Raw genomic sequence first — 25,090 nt, 5'->3', positions numbered from 1 at the left:
CCAGTAATTTATTTTCTGCAGTTTTCCTGCGTTGAACACACTTTATGCTACTCAGTGTCTCATTTTATCCACTTAGTTTTATCCACTCAACAGCAACAAAACAACCAAGCAGCCTGGGAAGGAAACTCTTGTCAGTAATTAGCCTTGCTGGAGATCAGATGATCTCTGTCAGCTGTGGCACTGAGGATCCAGGATGAGGTTAATCACAGCTCCACACAGCTCCAGAGAAATGAGGATCAGGGAATGCTGTCCAGCCCAATCTGCCCAGGGAGGAGAGAGCTCCAGATGAGATTAGACACACACATTGTTTAACCTGGGAACAAAGGGCACGATTTGGAAAACTACTCGTCAAGGTGTCTTCCAAAATTAGCCCAGCACACACACTGCTGCCAGAGGGGCTGCTCCTCCATCTGCACGCCCCTGTGAAATCCTCACCATGGGATTCTGAGCCCTGGGGAAACACCGCCTTTCAAGATTTGTTACAAGCATGAAACTCAGCTCAGCATCGTGAAAACGTGTGAAGAACCTTCAAGGAAACACGGGCTGGCTTATGGCTGTGGCTGATGTTTGCTCTCCGTGCCAGACGAACCCAGCCAGGAACAGCTTCCTCTTCTCTTCATCTCACCAAGTGCACAGCAATCCCACTAACTGCACTGGGTTAAATTTGGATTTGCAGCGGCAGAAACGAGATCCAGCCATTAACAGAAGTTGTATGTGTGGGTGCACGTGAGACATTTTGTTTTGGTGACAGCCGAGTGCAATTAAAACAATGCTCACAGACAATGCATAAATACACTTTAGTACCATCCACTGTGCCTTCAGAATCCTCCTCACCAGGGCAAGGGACACTTCCCTTCATTACTGAAGTTTCACTTCTCCCTCTGCCTTTTAGTGGAATGAAATGGAGCATGTAATGGAACGTCATATTCATAGATTTCATTCTGCTATCAGCTCCAGGTCTGCACAAAATCTCCAACACTACAACAGCTTTTCACATTCTCACAAACGCTCAAAGAAATTGCTGAGAGCACTCAAATCCCCAAGTCTAAACAAGATGCCCTAAATTTACTCAAACAAAACCCCTTTACAGCTGCAAAATAATTACCTGCTTGCAAATAATCACATTATTTTTAATAGTTATTACACGGAGCAGATTATTTAAGCTGGGAGAAAATATCAGCTTTGTATAATACCCACCTGCTCTAAATACACAGTTACACTTTTAGTTAAAATTGAAGTGCTATTAAAGCCACTTTTTGTAGGTGCTTAGGTTTCTAATTTGCAATTAAATTAATTGGATTTGAATGCCTAAATTGATTCAGAAATCAGGCTTATCATCCAATAACCAGTTAAACAGGATGATGCTGCAAACCAAGGCTGAAACAGGAAAGTTGTTCAGCATTTCTGTGGGCAGCTCATGGGGAAACCAAAGGCACTGGTGTGTCCTACAAAGAAATCCAGCAGCCAGTGTCAGAAAGGGCAGGAGACCAGAGTCTGTGACACGTGTAAAGCACCAGAAGTGTTACAGATAATCATTTCTGGTCATCAGCAGCACTCAGCCAACTCTGGCACCTTGAACGCTTTTCACATGTGTTTGGTTTACCTTCTTTTCTCTTGAAATCCTTAAGTACTGCATAATTTTTTTTAAATATAACTGCAAAGAGAAAAAGCACATGGGTTGCCAAAAGTCACCATCCTAAAAGGAATGCAAAATGGCCCAGACAGTGAATAAAAGAGAGGAAATCTTCTTCAGTCAACCGACCTGCACAGACGCTGTTATATAAGAAATCTGAAAATATTTCTAAATCCTTCCTTACTCAGCCACTGATGTTTTATCATGACAGAATTTTCTATGGGCTGTGATTAAGTGAAATTTAATGGGAGTGATTTCTGGAGAGTCTGTGCTCTGTCCTCTTTAGGACGTTATGTATGTTATTAACAACCCTAATGACGATGCTTATACATTACATTTTATGTCTCAAAGCATTCTCCAGGGATTTAGCATTAATGCCCTTTATCTGCCAAGGTAATTCAACACCATTATACACCTTTTGTGTGTGTCTCTGCTCAAATAAACGTGTGCCAGGGCCCACAGTGGCACAGCCATGTCGCAGCTGAAAGCACATGCCAGAGCCCCACTATCACATGGCACTGCAGCACCTCAGCAACCATCCACGGGGATATCCAATTGTTATCCAGCCTCATTAGGGGAGAAATAAAAACCAAGTGTCACAGGCTGTGTGCAGGCTGAGCCCTTATTAGAATCTGCAATGCCTAAAATCCCATCCCAGGTTTAACCATTAGAGCATGATCCCTTCTTTCATTAGAACAAGGCAAAGCAGGACAGCATTCAAAATTCAGGTTCATTATGGCCTTCCTAAGCCGTGCATTCCCCCTTTCCCTGCACAGATGATGTCCAGAACCTCCCCTTGTTCTCCCAGTGCCCCTGAGCTCTAGGAACCCTGCGAGTATTCCACAGCTGATGTTCAGGATATTTCAGCTCTGACCAGCGCTCCTCTATTAACTCCAGAGCATGAGCCTCACCCTCAGCAAATCCCGACACAGTCCTTGCATCTGAGCACATTTAAATCAGCCGAAAATATCTTGTCACGTGTATTTTTATTTTAGCAAGACCAACCCCTCACACTCCTATTAGGACATCAGGACAGTGCTGCAAACTCTTAGCAAAAGCAAAGTCATTTAGTGGCTGTGAAAAGTCCTAAACTGGGCTGAGCAGACAGTCATTAAATGGCATTGTGTAGCTTTTCACCCGTGGTAACAAAGCAGCAGGGAGCTCTGTGCCAGGGTCTGGAGGATGGCTCAGAGCTGGCACCAGGAGCCATCAGGAAGAGCGGCACTTTGTAATCACTGAGACAAGCTCCTGGTTTGGAGACAGGTGCTAGTGGACGGTGTGAGCCCAGTTCAGCCCCGGTTTCCAGCAGGGTCACTGCACACGCTGCCAGAGCTGCTCTGCTGCCTCAGCCCAGCAGCAGGGAACTCACTTCCCTCTGCATGCTCTGCTCCCTCCTCCCTCAGCACCCTTCTCTAGAGAGCAACCAAAAACCTCTTCTCATGGAGGTGATGGAGGATGCAACATGCAACGAGCTGGGGCTGGAACACAGCTAAAAACCATCCCAGGGGATCTGGGGTCACATTTGGGATGCGTCCCCCTGCACAGATCTGACACTCAGAAATAGGTGAGGCACCTGGAAAACCGTCACCCTCCTTCCTGAGCACCTTCCCTGGGGCAGTGCACGGGCACAGGGACGGGAATGGTGGTCAGCAAAACGATGTGACAGCAAGGGAACGGGGCCGTGCAAAGCCTCGGTGTCATTTAGACAAACTCAACAGAACGAGGCTCACACTCACCCCTGCTGCTGATTCCTGCTCCACAGTCACTCCTCTCCCAAACGAGCCCAGCCAGGGAGCAGGGAGCTGAGCAGGCAGACAGCTCATCCACCAAAAAAAGAATGGACTCATTTTCACTCAGCTGCACTCCCGGGCAGCAGAGCCAGGGGCGGCAGCTCCGTGTGAGCTTTGAAGAGTCACAGAACTGCACCTCAGCAGTGCTGCAGCACACTGGGGACATCCACCAGCCCCTTCTGGGGTCACCACATGATTACATTTGCTCACTGGGATCCCCCTTGGCATTACTGTTCCGATATTCCCTAGATTCTGCCTCATTCTTTTTTATGGATGTAGACATATTCCTCCCTACAAAGGAAGAGAAATACCCACAGGAAATTATCATCCCTGGCTCTACAAGAACACATGTTTTTTCCCATGAAGCACAAAACCCCCAGATTCCTCAGTGTCTTCTGTAGAATTTTGAAGAAGCCTCAATTCAGAAAATATTTGGATTTTCTTTTCCATTACACAAAAGTTTTTTATCTTATGAGCTTATAGCCTTTCAAAAATATAAAGGAAGTGCAGACAACAGTGACTGTGACAGTCCCGCTGGGGTTTTCAGGATGGATGATTACAAAAAGGCAAATAACACCACAGAAACCTCGTTACTTCTCAAGATTCACATCAGAATGATGAATTGGCAGAATATGAAAGAGACAAATCCAGTCACTCCAACAGCTTTAGGTGAGTTTCAGACAATTCCTGGGAGATGCAAGTCTGTTGTATTGGTTCCACATGCAGAATTCATCTTTGCCACGTCTGTTTTTCATATCAGAGAGATTAAAGTTGTGCATTCTCCCTTTACAACCAACACCAGCAGCCCATGAACTGAACTCTACAGTTATTATTACAACTCTTTAGTTTTAACAGTGCATTTCTCTGAGTTTGTCCTGTATCCTGATTCCTAAAAAGCATTTTCATTTTTGAAGTTGCTCCCTCCTAAGGTGAAAAGGTCAGATAGATTCTGATGTCAGGAATACTGAAACTGAGTTGAAATGATAGGACACGATTTAATCATTTTCTATCAAAATGAAATGTTTAGACATTGCGGAAAATAAAAACATACATTTTCTGACTTAGATCAAGATTGTTTCCAGACGGATCAAAATTTTTGGGGGGATGGAATAAGGCAGTTCAGCTGGTGGGAGAAATCCCATTATATTATGGAAAATCATGGCATAAACTTGTTCTTCACTGAACTCTCAAGGCGCAGATTTATCTGTTCTGCTATATATTATGTACATAAAATATTGCACACTCTGGTTAGCCAGTTTAACAGATCACTGCTCCTCAAACAAGGGCTTGCTCTTCAGGGCCATGACTCCCTCCCTCCTGCCTCCCTGCACGAACCCCCTGGGGCAAGCACAGGGTGAGCACTCAGCCTCCCCTCGGACCTGCTCAGTTTTAGACTCAATGAGCCGCAATGAGCACCTTCATTCGCTCTCAGCTGGGCTGAAAGGGGACAGAGCACCGGGCAGCTGGGATTCTTCCCACTCTTGGTTCAAGGTCCAGCTGAAAATGTGTGACCACATTTTCCCAGGGCCCAGGGATGTGCTGGAAGAGGAATTTTCACGGGCTGCCTGAAGCACAGTGCTCCAGATCTGCAGCACTCGAGCTGCCAGGGCTGAACTGAGGAGCAGAGAAAATCCTGGACTCCATTATCTTTTCTCCCTTTGATCTTTTTACTCAGTGACTTTAGAAGAATTCAGCTTCTTCCTGAAGTGCACCAGTGTAAGGAAGAAAAGGAACAGCTGTTAAAAGTTTCATGCTTTAAAACACCGTCTGCTTCAGGCTACTTTAAATGCTCTGACACTTCAGTTTCCGTAAAGTCTGTCACATGATGAACAAGATGTTATTTTACCACTGATAAAACCACACTAAGTGTTAGTGAAAGATTTATTAGCTTGCAGTAATATTTCACAAGTTGCCAATGTGCTGTTCTCCCCTCTAACACACTCCCAAGTGTCAGAGCAGAGCAGCAGCCAGACCTTCCCTGGATCAGAAATGAGCTCCCATCACAGACTGCCCAGTCCTGCAGCATCCTGGGATCAGCATTCCTGCTTGGGATCAGCATTCCTGCCTGGGATCAGCATCCAGGGATCAGCATCCTGGGATCAGCATCCAGGGATCAGCATCCATCCCTGGGATCAGCATTCCTGCCTGGGATCAGCATTCCTGCCTGGGATCAGCATCCAGGGATCAGCATCCATCCCTGGGATCAGCATCCATCCCTGGGATCAGCATTCCTGCCTGGGATCAGCATTCCTGCCTGGGATCAGCATCCAGGGATCAGCATCCATCCCTGGGATCAGCATTCTGGGATCAGCATCCCTCCCTGGGATCAGCATCCCTCCCTGGGATCAGCATCCTGGGATCAGCATCCCTCCCTGGGATCAGCATCCCTGAACTCTGTCCTGTTCCCTGTGTGACTTCTGGCAACTTTCAGATGTCTGATCAAGCAAAATGAACAAAAAGGAGTTTTCATTTCAGGGTAACCCAAATGGAGATTTTCAATTAACTCATCAATCTGAAAACCCAGAGCACTAGAACATGTTGCTTTGGAAACTTCCAGGCTTTGTTGAGGCTTGAAAAATAAATGGCCATTTGGAAACAGAGATGTCTTTTCAAAATTAAACATTAAAAGAAGCCATTTTTCTTCTCTCCTTATTCTTGATTAAAATCATCTTGAGACTTTATTCCTTACTAATAACTCAGTAACAATAAAGTCTGCTCAAAAATCTCTCTTTTTTCCCCCCATTAGTTCAGTGGAGTTTTACTGTCTACAGATGGTCAGTACCTTACAGCACTTTGGACTTTACACCTTAACTTCCCTGTGTCTCACAGTCCTCACTAGTGAAACAGTCTATAACACACCTCCATTTTTTGGTGTGGTTATTCTGTCATGCTGGACCGCATCATTTCTGATAATCATTTGTCAATAAAAATATTGTTTCAATGGACTAAATTCTGCTCTGACATATTCAACCAAGTTCAGGCAGGTGCAGTTTGGCACGAAATGAGTCAGTGCAGAGTTTGGACCAGCTCGTTAAAGTTCTTTGAAGTCTAAATGAAAGAAGTGAGTAATAAATGTGGACCCTGAAATGAAAAGAAGAATGAGGTATCCTCATTCTGCAAGGAAAATGAGCTTAACCTCATCATTAATCAACACCAAAAAGCCAGGAATAAAAGCTAAGCCATGAAGACATAATCAATCTGTTAGATGCTACTTGGCAGATGCACTGAAAAACAGCAACAGCAAAGACCCAAAGAAATGTAATCTTAATCTTTATTTTTCAATGGGCATCTTAAGCAGATTTTTCTTCAATTTTCTATTCCCTACTCTAATGCCCAGAGAACAGAAACTCTAATTACTGCTGCATGCTGAAGGCTGGCCAGTAATTATATTTCTTTATCTTCATTAGATGCCTGTGAACAAGGCTTGGTCTGAACCGGAGCAGGTAAACTGGAAACTCGAGACACATTTTCAATTAAGAGCTCACTTTAAACTGGCAACTCATTTCAGCTCTGCAGAAACCTCTGTGCTGCTGCAGGAGCCCAGAGCATCCTGATCCCTGATGGGGACAGCCTGGTTTGGCACGGGGCTGTCATTAACACCATTACTAATGCTGTGATCACGGGAATAACACTCAACACACTCAGCACTGACTGGTACACCCACGTTCTTACAGGCAATGACTAAAACTTCAGAAAGCAAAACTCATTTTTACATGTCTTCCAAATGACATTTGCTTTCAAAATCTTTTTTTTTTCCCAATTCACCAAAAAAGAATTAAATAGAAGATGAGTGAGTTAGTAAGGACTTAGTCCATTAACTCCCACAATATAAGGACAAATATTTTGCTTCTGCTTTTAAATCTAAATTAAGTCCAACAATTTGCTATATTTGGCAGATTTACCAGATCCAAAAGGGCTTCACAGAAGAAAAAAAATCCAAACCCCAAAGGTTCCTAATAATACAGCCAGAAAGACACATTTAATCAGCAAATACCAGGTAAATATTTGTAGCTACATCACTTGTTTCCTCTTCTCGAGTGACAGCCACAGAGGAGTTTGTGAAAAGATAAAAGCTGCTGCAGACAAGGCAACCTGTGTGTGACCTGCTGGGATGCTCTGTACCTTATCTGCCACCATCAGCACTGCTGAGCAGATGGAAATGTGCAGGATTCCTTACAAGTCTTCCGTGCTAATATCGCTACTTGATATTATCGATTACCTTGAGGCTCCAGCCTGACCCTCCCATCTCAGGAACAGAAAGGAACTCAAAGGCACTCCCCTGAGCTCTCAGCTCCCACTGGCCAGGAAAGCACACCCTGAGCCACACCAAAGACATATTCCTGCACCTGCACAGCCCAGGGGACTCGAAAGGCAAAGGCAGAGTCAGCTCTGGAAATCCTCCCCAGGTGGAAGTGCCAGACAACCCCGAGTGTTTGATGGGCAACATGGAAAATTGGGATTTTTGTGTTTGGTTTGTTGTTTCACTGAAGCAAGCCATACAGCAATAACAGCAATAATAAATCTTGGTGTTCCAGCAGGAGAGCAGTTAAGAAAAGGAAGGAACTTGTTCCATTAGAGAACAGCACTGATGTGCAGATCCTACCTTAATGACATCTTCATCTGATGAGCTGCATTCCACAGACTCCACAAGATCTGTCACAGTGCCATCATCTTCCACAGAAACCACCTTGACAGGAACAGCCACCGTTTTCCCAGTGAGAATAGCTGTGTTCAGGATCTCTGCTTCCTAACAGAAAAGAAAACAAAAGGCCACTTCATATATATATATATATATATATATATATATATATATATATATATGTATATATGTTGCTATTATTTCATTAGTACCACCTAGATTCACCTTTCCTTAAATTCCTCATGGCTATGGCAAGAACTGTTCCAAGTGCAGCAGAATTGTTCCTGTGTGGAATCAGACCTTCTGGAGTTTTCCAGGATTTATCCTGGCTCTTGGTGGGCAAGCACTTCCCCACACTTCTTGCTTTACCTTTTCAAGAAGTTTGTGCAAACCCAGCCTCTGACACAGGGGAGGGATGCTGAGGAGGCCTGGGCTCTTCAAACAAAAAACCAGTGCCTACTGCAGAACACATTCCTCCTGCCTGATTTACCACTTGTGATTTAAAGGTGCCGAGTTCTGATTATCTGAAGAGCATCAGACAAGCAGAGCTCTTTGTCACCCGTGTGCCACCTGGGTCTGGCACCACAGAATTGCTGATCTCTGCCAGGACACTCCAAGCACAAAGTGCTGCCCCAGTTCTCCCAGCCCTGACTGCAAGATCCTGCTCATTTCTGGAAAGGTCTCTGAGCCTTTCTGAGCTGGGACCATCCTGGAGAACAAGAGGCTCTTGATTTCACCTGGCTCTTGTGTAACAAAGGCTCCCAAAACCTCCAAGTGCTAAATTCTCATTATCTAAACAGCTCCCACTATGAGCTCTGAGACTGACCTGATTTTACTCCTGGAAGACAAGAAAGTGGGAGATTGGAACCAAGGCACCAGAAGTTGATGACTGCTCCTGCTGCCTCTTGGGCTGAAGGGGAGAAGCTGAGATTTTTCTCCTCTAAAGTATTCACATCAAAAAGACCTTTTCCCCTTACTTAAAGAAACAGACACACTTTATTAAGACTCAAAGAAATATTTAAAGAAAGAAAAAAAACCCCTTCCTGGTGACTTGCTGGCTGCTTTGCTAAGGTTGCCCCATCCTCACTGCGATCTTTAGGGAAGGGAGAAAGAGGATTTCACAAGAGAACTTGAGAAGAAAATCCTCTCCCTCCTTCAGCACGAAAGCCCTTCAGAAATGTTGAAATTACAATTCAAACAAGGGTGGCAATATCTGCCTGTCAGCCAGGTCTGTCGAGCACACATTCATTCTCAGTGCACAGCTCAGCCAATGGAGGTCTCTGATTTGCAATTAAGTCTCCAGGTTCTTTGTTTTTTTCCCCCATCTGGATTTTGTACCCAAGTTGCTCAGAACTTTTTGCTGCTCCCTGCAGGCTCTACAGAGCTGCAAGCAGGGCACCTGACAGAACCAGCACTGTAATTCCAGGATCAGGTGCTGGGTCCTGGTGTTCGTGGTTTTGCCAGCCCTTGGGCACGAATCTCATTTCCCTGGGGCTGTTGGGGGCCACAGCACCTCCCAAGCTGCTCACACCTCACACTGAACTGCAAAGAGCTGCTCCCCAAGCAGCAGCAGCTCCTCCTTCCCCTGCTCCATTAGTGTGACCCTCACAATTATTTTATAAAGCAAAGGAAACTTTAATAAGCAAGCCTTTGAAACAGCGTGATTAATGAGCTCTGCTTACCAAAGGCAAATGTAATTTCCCCTGGTAAGAGCCAGTAACTGAGAATGATTCTCAAAAGCTCCATGAATGTCTTTTGAGTCTCTGAGTTTTCCAGTGCTGGCTTTGGATATTCTGAGCACAGAGTGCATCCCAATCCAGCTGTTCCTGCCTCTGGATGGGACTACTGCTGTTCCACTGCCCCTGCCCTGCTCTCCTGCCCATCTGATCCCTGGGAATTTGGGCATGTCCTGCCCAGGGCCCCTGTGGGAGGCTGCAGCCTGGCACAGTCCGTGCTCAGCCCAGCTGGAAATAACCACAGCTGGAAATAACCACAGCTGGAAAGAAATAAATAACCACAGCAGCTCCCAGCACAGCACTCAGCAGCAGGGGATGAGAACATTCCTGCCTGTCTTCAGGGTAAGGGAGCAAATACATCTTCCTCTACCTGCAATCAGAGATGGCACTGGGCTGACACTGGGCTGGTACTGGGGTGACACTGGGGTGACACTGGGCTGGCTCTGGGGTGACACTGGGCTGATACTGGGGTGACACTGGGCTGGCTCTGGGCTGGCTCTGGGGTGACACTGGGGTGACACTGGGCTGGCTCTGGGGTGACACTGGGCTGGCTCTGCCCTGTCCTGCCCTGGCATCCCTGAGCTGTGAGTTCTGCTCTCAGAGATCTCCATTTCTCCCACGGAAGGACTCACAGGATTATTTCTCTTCACCTGGTTTGCACCTCCCTCCCAAGCAGAGAGGAATGACAGCACTGACACCAAGTCCCCCAGCAGGGCACACTGAAATCCAGCTCCTTCAGGTGTTTGGGAAACGGGCAGGAAGGGCTGAACATTCCCCCGGTGAAAATGTGTGAAAATCACTTTGTTCTGAGGATACCAACATGATACTTAGTTAGCTACACTGAGATTTATAGTTCAGAGCTCAGCATGTAAAAACTATAAATCTAAGTACTTGCTAATTTGAAACTGTTTCTTTTTGCTGCTTGAGTGAAAAAGGGATCTCCTGAAGAAATACAATATTCTTTATCTGTAACTAACATATATAACAGGACCTCAGGATGGGAACAGTTACGCTTTTGCAAAGCTACAGCCAAAAGTGTCACTGTTCAAAGCCGATTCCCTCAGCAGCTGTTAAAAGATGCTGAACTTTCTCTATTAGCACAGCAATATCTCTATAACTCACTTACACTGAGCCCCCCCCAATAATAACATGAAATAATCAGAGAAAAATATGTCTCTTCATATATTAGAAATGGAAGACCAGGTAATCTTTATTCTGAAATTGCTACCACGGTAAATAAATAGTAATACTTTAAAGAAGATGCTAGAGTGAGAGTTCTTTGCTTACTGAAGAGATTCATATTAAATAACTGAGCATATTAAGCCCTCCAGCAGAAACATATTCAGAAGATGTACACAGTAAGCATCAATTTAAGTTGAAATGCAGAAGTGAATACCTATTAGGTTTTTTTTCAATTTTAATAGGTAGCTTCCCTGAAATTTAATTTCCCTTCAGACATCTTTTGCCTTATCTTTCCTAGGGTGAAAAAAAAGTACTTCAACAATATCTTTATAAATCGTTCTGAATTTCTGTTCCTGCCCCCAGTGGCCTATGTATAAACAGATTTCCTAGTGTTCCTGTGTGTATGTATGAGTTTTTAAAGAAATAAATCCACGGCTAACTCATGCCCAGCTCTGATCCAGCTGCACCCAAGCTCCACTCTCAGTCCAGGACACAAGGGGCTCCTTTCTGAACCTCACGGCTCCATGGCAGGCTGTCCCTGGCAGCTTGGCTGAGCCTGCCTGGAAATGCTCACCAGCCCCTGAATCCAAACCACATTTACCACCTGAATTTAACTCCCTGCCTTAACTACCAAAACCATCTACTGTTGATGTTCCCTGGCAAGTGAAGTGCAGCATCCCACCCTGCACACCCACCCTTCAGGAGGAGGAGTGCTTGTCCTACCGCAGCACGCAGGGAAAAGGAGATTTAAAACTCCCCGTGACACTGTAATTCCTGCTCTGGAAGCACAGCAGATCTCCAGAGCCATTCCTCATTAGAGCAGTGGAATACATCTTTGCAGGCTAAAGATCTAATTTCAAAAATCAAGAATGTTCCTCTTGGGTTTCAATAAGTATTTTGGCTTTTGGGTTATGTGCAGACTGCAATCAGGAAGAGAACAAACCGATCCCTGGAATCTCCTGAAGTCCAGAGCATGCCACAAACAAGACTGAACAGCTGCCTGAAAATCCCTCCCATTTGACGTTCCTTAACAGTCTTTATTTTCTTATTTTCCAAGTATTTTCTATTAATCAGCATGTAGAACATTAATCCAGGATCCCACCTTGAATCTCTTCACTATTTAGTTAAAAAAGACCTAGATTTGCCTCCTTTGCAGCTAGCAGCCATCTTGCTCATATCAGAGAATCCATACTTCAGTCATGCATAACTAATTTCAAATCTTATTTAGCATCAAGTCTCAGAATTAAGCAGCTAAGTGACAGCTGTTTAATTAACTCCTTAAGCTGATTAGAAAGCATTACAGAAATCCCCCCAAGGAAGAGTTTATAACTGTCAAGAGAGCCTAAGGCCATGTTAATGCTTCTGTTTAAATTTAGTAAGCCTCTAAAGCAATAAAGTCTAAATGCTTGACATTCTCATGGATGTGGTCAAACTCAGCTTTTCCCCTCCTGTTACCACTGCAAGGGTAGGAAACAAAAGCAGTGACAGAGAAGGGATTTGAGGAGCCAGGAAGCAGCAGCTGAACAAAAGAGCCAAGAGCTGCATCTCCCACCGGGGCTGCTGTGGGTCCGTGGCACCAGCCCTGGATTTTTTGGGATTAGTCCTGAGCTGGAGTAAAGCTGAGCTTGCACCTCAAGTGCAGAGTCATCTCCAGCCCCTGGCTGCAAGGAAAAAGGGTTTGTTCATTCACTCTCAAAACCTAAATCCACCTTTAATGATAAGATTATGGCAGCTGAAGTACAAGTTTTAGAAGCAGCTGGTGGGGATAGATACAAGGTGGTGCAGAGAAACCAAAATTGCTCCAAAGCAGATTTCCTCGCCTGCAGTACATTATTGTCAGCTCTGAGCCTGGAAACAGCTTGAAATATATAAAATATCTTTCTAATTTCCTTATTTCCCCTGTTGTTTCCAGATTCTTTAGGAGCCACTGGAAAAATTATTGAAAAACCAGCTGCAATTCTTCTGTGTCCAAAGGAATAAAGGAGCAGTGGCCAGAAATAACCCAAATTAATTTGTGAGACCTTTAATATAAACAGAAGAGTTGAAAGTACAAGTTGAAATATTGCAAGTATGAGAAATGATGGTGAAACCTGAACGAGAAAATGTGAAAAGACTGACATGAACTTCAAGGTTAAATGTTTGGTTTCATGTGGGCACCTCTCATCATGCAGAATGAAATCTGAAGTCTTTGGGACTGGGAGAGAGGAGGGGGGATACAACCAAATTAATCACATTTCGTTCAAGCACTTGCTACTTAAGCACTTTCCCTTTTTCCTCGGTGCAGGCAGGAGAGCTGCACGGTCAGATGTGCTGACACAGGGTTAGACAGCAGCATCCTCAGGAACCCAAATGCACATTTCTCTGGACAGATCTACCTGCTGGCTCCCACTCCTCCACACAGCTGCTAGAGAGGGGTAAACGGATTTTTTGAGTGGTAAAATGTGATTGCAAGCCACTGTTTAGAAAGGAGTGGGTGGCAGAATCAATGCTTAAATGTATTTTTCACCCTTTCTTCCTTAGTCAGTGATTTCCTGAATAATTTTGCCTCCATGTGATGGGGGTGACAGCTCCAGCCACGCTCTCACTCCTCCTCACTGGGGCAGAATCAATGGAGAGGGAACAGACATAGCAAGGACAAGCAGAGAAACAAAACCCTAAATACACACAGAGCCCAGCAATCACAATTTTCCAGTTAAAAAAAAAAAAAAAAACAGAGAACAGCCAATGGCTGGATTGTGCTGTAGGGAAAAAAACCACATGGGATAATCAGAGACTGTCTGCCACTCCTACTGTCACACACAAGGCAGCCAGGAAAAATATCTAATTATGTTTAATCTCAGACTTAACTTTTGCAAAGCTTTAAGCTATTTTGTATTCTTACTAACGAACTTTCATCTGGGTGCAGATAGAATCTGTCACTAAGGCTGGAGGAGGGGGTGGGGAAGGACAGCTGAAGATGTAAGACAGTGCTGAGCACAGTAAATAGGGAGAGAAGGAGCAAAGTGAGAGGAAGGTGGCACAAAGGAAAAGGGGGATCATTAGAGGATGACCAGCAGTGAGAGGCTGCTCATGGCACAGCCTGTGATGTTCAGTAAAGAGCTCAAGGAGGAAAGAAATGCATCTCAGCAGGCAAATGCAGGGGCTGCTGTGCCTGCCCATGGAGCTGCTGCCCAGGCTGGTAATTCCCTGGTTTCTTATGTGTGGGTAGGACAGACAGCAACCCCAGCTGTGGGCACTGCCTGTGACTGCAGGATGCAATTCCGCATCTTCAAGTGATGAAAAAAGCCAGGAAATAAATCATCTCACTCCCAGGGAGAGAAAACCACATTTGCCTGTTGTGTCCCTTCTCCTTGCCTTTGTCTGTCTCGTGTGGCTCAGCTGGAATGGCCCAAACCAGGGGTCTTGGACTTGTTTTGGTGTGTGCAGTGTCCAGCCCCAGCTCAGAGCCAAGGCCAGGCTGAGCCAGCCAACAGGCAGCAGCTCCCTTGCAGGTAAAACATGGCAAACACAACAAATGCAAGAGCAAAGTGGTGGGGAGGGCTGCTGCCTCCTTTTTGGGGGCTCGCTCTTATTTACAGCTCTGCTGCTGGCATAAAGGCACCCCGGGATTTCAGGTCCCCAACAGCGACTTCACTGAGCAGAAGTTGATTTTAAAGCTGGTTTCTGTGTTTCTGGGAGCAAAGAGCACTCGGGAAAGCTGCAGAGCTCAGGGCTGGGATGGCACCAGCAAAGGCACCAGGCTGCACTGGCTCTCCTCTCACCCTGACAGCTGGGGAGGCAAGGCAAGCCCCCATGGGAGTTCACTTCTCCTCCATGTAGAGGCAATGTACATTTAATTTGTCTCAGGTTGAAGACGACAAAGTCCCTTTGATGTGTAACATTTAGGAATTGTGTTAGCATCCTTCTGGGGAGCTGTCCTTTGGTGTTTGGGTGGCTTGCAGTGCTAAGCAGGCTCCCAGCATCCCAAGGAGCTGTCATGTACCTTCCCTGCTTATCAAAGTCACACCCTGGAAGCCTCAGAGTTGTCAGGCTATGGTTCTTCAGAGAAATTGCTAATTAATTCACAGGCCCCAAACTGTAACTCCACCAAGCTGTGTGTGCATACTTGATTTCTGTCTCTAGACAGGCTGCTTGAGCTGATAACCAACTCAGTTTGCTCTTAAAAGCAAACAAACAAACAAATGTATCTGGGGAGGATTTCTTCTTGGCTTTCCCCCAACAGGCTGCCAGGCACCATCCCAGGAGGAACAGGCTGATCCTCACAGGAGACCTTGCAGGGAGCAGAGCTGGGAATCTGCCCCGAGGTGCAGGAGATCACTGGGTCTGGTCCCTCAGGGCTGAGGCTGGGGAGGCTGTCATGCCAAATTAACCAAAGCCAATCAGGATTTCACACACGGGGTCAGTGTCTCCTGTGCCAGGAGGAAGGCTCATGCAGAGGTTTGGTGTCTGCAGGGGCAGACTGTGGGATATGATGTCAGGATTTCCAGGGACAAAAGGAAAGCTCTGGGATATCACTTCAAAGCAAGGATGCCAAGAGAGTCTGGCAGTGCAGTTTAGCAGAGTAAATATTTGGTGGGATGTGTAGCAGGGTCAGAGTGGCTGAAACAGCTCTGCTTTCACAGAGGGAAAGCATTAAAAATCCCCAAACAAATCACTAGCCTTGACAGCAACATCAAGGATGTACCAAATGTGCGGCAGGACAAGGAGAACGTGATGCAGTGGCCATGAGAAAACAGCAGATTTGCAGGGATGAAATCTGCCCAAAAGTGGCAATTATTGTAGACTCCCTTGACAGAACCAGAGAAAGGACCAAACCAGTTTTTTACTTTCCTGAAGAGAGGAAAAGGGTTGTAAGGAAAGGAGAACTCGTGTTCTGCTGGTCACCATGCAGAGCAGAAGTGACTAAACTGCCTGTTCCAAAATTCCCTTCCAGACTGGCCTGGCAGTTTGTTCAGCACATTTATCTTTAGGAATGTCAGGCAAGAAGCAGCCTGAGCTAAATTGGGACCATCACAGGGCCCTGGAAAGCCAACAATTCATTCATGAGCAGATTCAGGACAGAGCAGCCTGCAGCCAGGGGCTCTGCTGCCTTCGTAATTAGCTCCTCAGCCCAGCTTTAAACAGAAACACACAAACTAAGGGGACATTCAGAAAAAAACGATGATGTTCCAGCTCCCATATGGCAAATGGGGCCAAAGTCTGCTCTGAGACATGTGAGCACGACCTTCGTGAGGACAGCACGGTGGCCAGGACAGAATGTGGGTCACAGCACGTCCCTAGAGAAGATCCCTGGCAGTGACTGGACAAGGCTACTGGTCCTGCCTGCACCTCCTGCCACCGGCCAAACTCGGCCAGCCTCGTGCTGAGAGGGGCATGCACACCCTGTTCTGGGCACAAAAGCCATTTATCCCCCTGCACTTTGGTTCTAACACTGGTATGATACCCCTGCAGATCAGGAGCCAAAGCCTTCAGCTCTTCACATCTGGTCTTGGGAAGAAAATTACCAATTTGGGTTTTTTTTAACAGAACACAGCAACTGAAGTTTTAACTCTAATAAGCTCCTTGGTTACAGATTCCATGTCCAGAGAGGTGATTTTGTGCCTGGACCTTAGTGGCGCTACTTACAAAACTTTTTCTCTGTGATTAGCCTGTGACAACTGCCAGGATATAAATGGGTGCAACTCTGCTGATTTTGCAGATATGCCAAGGAAGTGACCCGTACATTTGACTTTCCTGCCACAGACAAAGGCTGTGGTAAAGGGCAGGATCAGAATCTGAATGAAGACAAAATATTTTTAGGTCTAAAAGTAGGCTGAGAAAGAAAGCAGTGAGCCCACAAGCTCTGCTTTGATCATTTAGCCTTTACAGATTTGTGACAAATTGTTTTTTCTGCATGAATCTGTACTGATACAGATTTACATGAGTAGTTAAAAAGTAATACCAACTGGGAAATAAAATCCCTAACAGCACCACAGAAAAGCAATAAACTTAAGAAGCAGTTAGACAGACAGAAGAATGCTTTACAATACGAAAAAAATTAATAACAGAGAAAAAGAGAGGTTGGACACTTGTAAAGCTGGTTGTGGCAGGCTGAAAGCAGGGAATCCAAAAAGCCATTAGAAAAAAGACATAAAGAATCTTGTAATAATATCCTGGGGAACATGCTTGCTTCACATTCAATGCCTTTAAGACCATATTGTGTGATCTGTGAGTGTTGTTTAATGTCTAATCCTTCTGGAAGGATTGGTAGAGAGCTTGTGTTGGTATCAGCCCAATGTCCTTAAAGAAATAAACCTGGACTCGACATCAAATTACATATCTTCGTACCCAGAACATTTTCTCCTAATCTGGTCCATACAGAGATCTGCACCCAATAATTCTGTTGATGTCAGTGCAAGAGCACCAGTTTCATTTGCTTCCTCCAGCTTCTCACTTTAAATGTGAGGAAAAAAAACCCCTACAAATAAAGCCCTGTGCTCAGAACCATGCACTGCATGATGAAGCTGTGAACCAGGACAGCTGCAGGCTGCACCACTCACCTGATAAATGAACAACTGGTGCTGTCACAGGACTGCAGGGGAGGCTCTTCCCAAGGTCAGACCCAGCAAGGACCAGGACTCAGCTTCTCACAGCAAACCTGATGGCCAAGAGCTCACTGCCCTCCTGTCCTGTGGGAGTGCACAAGCTGAGACAAACCCAGCTGGAATACCTCAAGGTCTTTTGGGAGGTTTGTGGGGTTTTTTTTTAATTCTGAAAGTTAAGAAATAGCTGCACGAGGAATGGGTTTTTTTGCAGGTAAGTTCTGTTGGGCTAAGTTTACAGTTAGGAAGGAAGGGGAAGGTGAGGAAACTTTTATTGAGAGTTGATAAAGCACCTGATGTGATCAATAAGTGCCTCAGACGTGGGGCTGGTGTGCCCATTTGTCTCCCTGCTCCCAGCCTGCCCAGACACAGCTCAGGCACAGCCCAGCTGATAAATACAGCATTTTAGCCCAGCTAAATAAATACGTAGGATAAATGGCTGCAGGGGTCAGGACTGCTGTGACAAGCTGGTTATTGGGTTAAAAAGGCAGACTAAAGTCTTCAGATGACAACAATAAATGCTCCTTTTTCAAGGTACTGCCAGGCACATTGGACCAACATAATCTGACTTTTGCTTTTATTTGGTCAGGTTTTCCTGTTGGTTCAGAATTTACTGCAAGCTCGAGGCCCTGCAGCCGAAATCCATCCCAAGCTCCTGACCTACCTTGGCAAAGGACAGCTTTACTCAACAAAAGCCTCTTTTCCAAAATCAGTTCTGTATAACCTGTGGTGCTTGCTCTGACCTCAGTGAGACCCACTTTGAGCTGAGCTGGTAACTCACAGGAGTCAGATGGTGATCACAATCTCCCCACCATTCAGAGCTGGTTTTGTGTCTTTCTGCTTTCTACTCCAGGAATTCCCCCCCCCAGTGCCCCCAGCACTTCAACTCCCTCTCCACCAAAAGCAAATCACCCCTTCCAATTTCCTTTTCTGACCTGCTTGAATTATTTCCTGTGCATGTCCAGGACAACTGAGAAGGGCCCCATGGGGGCCAAAAAGGTGAGGCAAGAAAAAAAGATGAGTCAGAGAGGCTACAACAGGAATTCCCAAGAGGATCAGTGGTCTGGTGAAACAGAACCAAGAGAAGAAATTCGTCTCTTCCATCACAAGGAAAGGGAAAATTATCAGCTGGCTGTGGCCAAAACAGAGAGAAGACTGTGGTTTTCCAAATAATGTAACTGCATCAGGAAATCCATGGCTGCAGAAAACGGGAATGTTTACATGGATTGACCTCCACTGCAATCACAGGGAAATCAAACTCATTAATGGAAGAAAGAACTGGATCCCACCCCGAGATCACAAACATGCTGAGCTGCTCAGCTGGAATGCAGCTCCCTCTGCTCTCACAGCATTCCTCTGGCACCTGCTCTCCAGTGCTGCAGAAATGCAGCAGCAGCCCTGGCCCCAGCCAGAGGGATTCCCTGCAGAAACACCCCTCCACTTACTGCAACTGCACTGCAAAAGGAGAATTAAAGCTTCTTCCCACTGAATTGCTCCCCTACTGCAGGGACCCCGTTTGCAGATAGACCTGAAGAATTGTACTGGTTAATGGAATGGATTTTGGCATTAGTGGAAAATATAAGCCCTCAATATCAAATATTAAATTATTCCTGATTAATTCTTTCACAGGCTCGGACTTGCAGCCGATTTAATACTCCTGGGTAATTACTTCTGTTATAACTGTGCCTTTGATTTTTAATTAACCATACAAAGTTTCTCATTCAAATCTAATATTACCTTTGTTAACAATGTCAACTCTCTGTTTAGAGATTCTGCTCACATTAAACTGTATGCTGAGAAATTAAAATCTGCTTTTCCACAACTGTGTGAACAGATTCTGTATGAGGCTTATTTATTCTACATAATTATCCAGGAAAATATTGTTTCTGGTATCCTGAGCTCTGCTGTCTGCCAAGTAACCCTTTTCTGGTAACAGCACTGCTCTCTGCTCCCCTCACCCCAGCTCACACAGAGCCCCAGACTGGTTTGTGTTGGAAGGGACCTCAAACCCCCCTGCCATGGGCAGGGACACCTCCCGCTAACCCAGCTTGCACAAAAAGTCAGAGCACCACATTCTCAAACTTGTGTGCCTTTACTCACCTAAATTCTTCTTTACAGATGCAATTAAGTGAATTTACTCCATTAAAATTCAATAAAAGTGAGCAGCCAGGGAATTGCCTGCTGAGCAATTTTAGCCATCCTTGAAATTCAGGGTGTGGATATGAGTCTGGGGTGTCACACTTGAACCATGCACATCAGAATCTGGTCCTTGCTTTGAAAATGTCAGGGTTTCTGCTTTAACTTCCTTGTAATTAGATTCACATTTACCCATGGAGAGAGGTTTGTGTCAGTCTTTCAGAGGTGTTGGCAGCTCCACGTACCTGCCTGGACTCAGAGACACAATCTCCTGGCAGTGTATGGCTTAATGGAAATTACTGTAAAGCTCCCCATAATCAAATTTAATGCTTTGTTTTTTCACTATCTAACATTTTCACAAAGGTTATTCTTAGAATATTGGGCATTCTCCTGTGTGACCTGTTAGCTAAATGCAGCTGTGCAGGGCAAATCACCCAAGTGCAACCTCATCTCTTGTGTTTGTTGGATCAGCTCTCCTTCATTTGGGAGCTCTTCCATCCTAATTGTCAAGCCCTTCAGAGGAGCAGCCTTACCCTGAAGGGCTTTTTGCCCTTCTTACGTTAAATATCTTTGGTTTTGGGGAGGGCAAATTCAGACTTTGGTAATCCAAGTCACGTCCTGGCATTTTTCAGTCTATTTTGCTGTTTGTGACCCCTGCCCTCTTAGAGTTGAGGCTCAGAACAAGTTTAAGGAATGGGGTAGCAATTCCCAGGTGTGGAACCAAGGACACACAGAGGAAGGAGAGCTCGCATCCACACTGACTCCTGCTCCAGCCACACACCCTGAGAGGGCTGGAGAACAGCTCTGAACTCTGCCCAAGCTTCTCTGTGCTGAGCAAAAGATCATAATCCTCCAGCCTGCAGGGTTTTGGGCAAGCGTAATGCAATTCACTCACTACTGCCATCAGGCATGTACCAAAAAAATATAAACAAATAAAGATATAGATTTATATATATGTATTAAAAACTAAGTATGTGAGTGCTGCTGACTGTCAAGTCTCACAAATGCTAAAGATTTCTGGGAACCTACAAAGATCTGCCAGAATTTCTAGATATTTTAAAGCTTTCAACTATTTTCCATTAGGATTCTCAGAAGAGTTCAAGTGAGAATCAAAAGCTGTGCAGAGAATCATGAAAAATGCAAACACAGGAATGATGTGCTGCTGCTCCACCTGCCCTGGCTGGCACCCCAAGGAACTGAGATCAGGAACATCAGGGCTCAGGCTGTGCCCTGACTCTGCCCAGCCACTGAGTTACACCTGCCTGCACCCCAGAGAAAAGGATGCTACAGCTTATTCCACAGCTAAAACCAAGAAAATGGAGTCTAAGAAAATAATTATATTGTGCTCGAGGAAATATGGAAATGACCGTGAGCTGCTGCATTTAACAGACTTTTTGAAATTAAATTATTTGTATTCAAATATGTGCAAAACCAATGATCATTTTTGGTTTTGATCAGCTCAACCTGTTCTTCGGGGAAATTAATTTGATGCACTTGGTATAAACAGTCTTTCAAAATGCTCACTGTGAAGCAATGTTTTCCTCCTGCTCTCCTTAGCACCAAAGCAATTTTCAAAGCATTCCCATTGATAACACAAACAAAACAGAGGAACCATTTCACGAGGAGGAACCAGAAATTGCAATCAGAGAAGTAATACTTAAAACACAATTTAATCCATATTCATCAGCAGGCCACACGTGGGTGGTGTGCAGAACCCTGGAGCAGATTTTTGTGACTGCTGAAGGCTGCAGGGGGGTACAGCACAGCACAGCTTCAGCCTGACCCAGCAAACACAGAGCCCTGTCAGAGCTCTTCTGGCAATAACTGACACCATCTATCCCTAATTCAGTATTTAGAGTCTCCCAGTTCTGGTCAGATCCTGCCAGAACTCTCCCAGCTCGAAGGGCAGCACCTTTGAGGTCCTCTCAGGCAGAACTGCTCAAAGCAGCCCCGAAGATGGAGGGGATTAAACCTTCATTTGTGACAGACAAGTGAATGTCATATCCCTGCTGGGAAAAGGAGAACTGAGAGCAAGGAGGGATGGAGGGGAAAAGGAGAACTGAGAGCAAGGAGGGATGGAGGGGAGAAGGGAGAACTGAGAGCAAGGAGGGATGGAGGGGAGAAGGGAGAACTGAGAGCAAGGAGGGATGGAGGGGAAAAGGAGAACTGAGAGCAAGGAGGGATGGAGAGAAAAGGGAAAACTGGGAGCAAGGAGGGATGGAGGGAAAAGGGAGAACTGAGAGCAAGGAGGGATGGAGGGGAGAAGGGAGAACTGAGAGCAAGGAGGGATGGAGGGGAAAAGGAGAACTGAGAGCAAGGAGGGATGGAGAGAAAAGGGAAAACTGAGAGCAAGGAGGGATGGAGGGGAAAAGGGAAAACTGAGAGCAAGGAGGGATGGAGGGGAAAAGGAGAACTGAGAGCAAGGAGGGATGGAGGGAAAAGGAGAACTGAGAGCAAGGAGGGATGGAGGGGAGAAGGGAAAACTGGGAGCAAGGAGGGATGGAGGGAAAAGGGAGAACTGAGAGCAAGGAGGGATGGAGGGAAAAGGAGAACTGAGAGCAAGGAGGGATGGAGGGAAAAGGAGAACTGAGAGCAAGGAGGGATGGAGGGAAAAGGGAGAACTGAGAGCAAGGAGGGATGGAGGGGAGCCCTGTGTCCCTTTGTCCTGCAGAAGCTGTGCCAGCACCAGAGCTTTGTGTCAGGGCTGTGGCAGAGGAACAAACCCCCTGGGGGAGCCCTGCCCTGCCCCTCGGCCCCGCTGAGCCAGCACTGAGTGAAGAACACTGAGCTGGGCTCAGCTTTCTGCTGAAATGGCTCAGCTTTGGCTCTGTGAGCACCGAGCCATCAGCCAGCACGGGATGGAGATTCCTGACTGGGGTGCACTAAAGCTTTAAATGAAGAACCGGACAAGACACCTGAGAACTGAGGAGCTCTCAGGGGCTCACCTCCAGCCCAGCACGTGTCCATCCATCTCCCCAGCAGCTCCAGCTGGAGGCTCTAAGGGGCTGAAGGAGGGAAAAGGGGCCAGGCCATGTCCTGTCCATCTCTGATCTTCAAAAAAGCAGAGAGTGGGATTTGAACTCCTGCTTTCCCCATCTACCACAGAACTTCATTTCCTTCCCAGCTGGTCTCTAATGTCCAGCATTATCAATATCAATATCCTCATTCATTTTCTTTCCATTCCTTCTGTAATTGCTTGGGGATATTAAGTGCTGCCAATATTGGGGTCGTTATTAACCCCAGGCAAAATGTGCACTGGAAGACCACAAACCTTGATTGTTGCCTTGTTACCATAGTTACACCTGACCAGGAGGTGACACCTGAACTCTGCCTTCAGGCTCTAGGTAAGGGATGAAGAACTAAAGAATCTCAGAAAATGAAATGACAGCGTTTGAAGAAGAAAAGGTCAAGCACACTCATGGGAAAACCTTAAAAATTTAAGATCAGACTATTAATTTCTATAAACAACTTGTTATCACCCTGCCTACACAGATCTGATGAGATTATTCTTGCCAGCTCTTGATCATGATACTGTGCAACTGCATATTGAAAAGTTCTGCCTTTGATCACAGGGAGCACAGCTATTACAGATAATGTACACACTGCACGCCTACTAATCTTATTCTGATTTTTCCTGGGAAATGAGCAGTTCTGAAACACGCATCTCAAATCAGGAAACTTCCACCAGCACAGAATAAGCAGAAAACAGGCATTAATCGATTTTAAATCTGACAAAATGATTAATACCCATATTTACACCCTCAGATTTCTCCATCTGTCAGAACATCACAGCAGTTCCAGCAGTTACAGATGTGTAACTGGGTCTGAACACGGAGCTTCTGCCAAAAGTTCCATGAACACCTCAGAGAGCAGTGCTGTGCTAATGCACACCAGGGGTGTTTTAACTCCTGTGTCCAAACTTCCTCCTCTGCTGAGGTAAGAGACTGATGAGTGCAGCTTGCTTTAGAGAAAACAAACAGTGGTATTCATTTCCTTGGCTTTCACTGAAATGACACTAAAGCCCCGGGGATGTGTTTCAGCGACAAAACACACCACATCTGTGCTGGGAATTTTTACAGCTGCTGGAAAAGGTGCTGAGGCTGGCAAAGGCTTTTTTCCCCTCTGTGTTCCACAGCTGAATTAAAGCAGTGTCAGCTGGAGCACGTCAGGAACCAGGATTCAGATCGGCCTGAGCCCAGCCAGTGTCTGCCACACAGTCCCCACTCTCCTTGAGGTGTGACATATGTCACTTCACTATTGTCACAGAGGGTTTCATGCTAGGCTGGATGTGAATTTTTGGGGAAAAAAAAACCCAAACAAACAAACAAACAAACAAAACAAAACCAACTTGGTAATCATACACGTCATGCCAGATTTATTCCTAGCATGGAGAAGATGACCAGCCTCTGAAAGAAAGACTCAAAAAGTCATTGTTCAGGAGATGAACACACCTGGCTTATCCTGTGCTTGAGGGATATTTTGTTGTTTTGGGGGTTTGTTTTGATTAATGCTAAATAAAACCAAATAATGTATCAGAAAATCATAAATCTTTTCACCTAATGTAACCCTTCCTTTGGATGTTCAAAGTTTCTTTGACTTCTTTCCTCCACAAACCACTCTCCTGGAAGGGTCTGAGTGCATCTCAGTCTCTTGGGTTTAGAATTTAACATTCAAAAAGCTTAGTAGGAGGAACTTGCTGCAGTCCCAGATAAATCGGGCTGGCAGCCATGTGGCCCCAGTAATTCCAGAATTCTCCCTGTGCACTGGAGGGTGTCAGATCTGTGTCCTGGAAAGTTTGTATATCCTACCAAGTTTGTATTCTGCACAGATCCACATTCCAGGATGAAGCAGATCTTTTAGAACACACCCTGTGAGGCAAACCTGGGTGCCACGAATCTGAAAAGCCAACCTGTCAATCCAGAGCCAGCGTGCTCATTTTCCTGAACAGCTTTCAAGGACATTTACCATAAATCTGTGAAAGGAGAGCTACTTACAGGTTTGGGATTTATAGAAAGTGCTGCCTATTTGTGCTCTGTCTTCTGTCAATAGCATTAAGATTTGCAGTTTGCACTGAATTATCCAATGACCTAAATCCTACCAAGCTATCAAAATCTGTTTCCCAGATAAAGTCATGCTGGAGTTTGATACATTTATCAGTGCCAGACACACAGCACTGCTTACAAGCACGGCAATTTCTCAAGTCTTCTTCAGCAGCAGACAAAAGGGAGGTACAAATGAATTACAACCTATTCACTCCAACGGTTTAAAATAATTATCACCCATTGTAAACAAAGTAATACAATTCCTGCCTCCTGATTTCACACAAACTCCTGGCTATAATGAGGCACTGATTACTGACGTCATGTAAAGCCCCCAAATCTTATGCTGACAGC

The 25,090-nt window shown here is 45.5% G+C and overlaps 1 protein-coding gene across 2 annotated transcripts in view; it reads right to left on the bottom strand.

Annotated features, from left to right (window-relative positions):
- Window positions 1-25,090, bottom strand: part of LOC134050882 (transmembrane protein 132D-like) — a 190,390-nt gene that overhangs the window by 24,512 nt on the left and 140,788 nt on the right. For both annotated transcript variants that reach the window (XM_062504289.1, XM_062504291.1), the window contains exon 5: window positions 8,027-8,170. In XM_062504289.1, coding sequence (XP_062360273.1) covers window positions 8,027-8,170 — 144 coding nt within the window. The remainder of the gene's footprint in view (window positions 1-8,026; window positions 8,171-25,090) is intronic.

The sequence above is a fragment of the Cinclus cinclus genome, chromosome 17 (genome assembly GCF_963662255.1).
Source record: "Cinclus cinclus chromosome 17, bCinCin1.1, whole genome shotgun sequence".
Lineage (NCBI taxonomy): Eukaryota > Metazoa > Chordata > Aves > Passeriformes > Cinclidae > Cinclus > Cinclus cinclus.
Note: the sequence above shows the minus strand (reverse complement) of the source record. Positions and strands in the feature narration are given on the sequence as shown.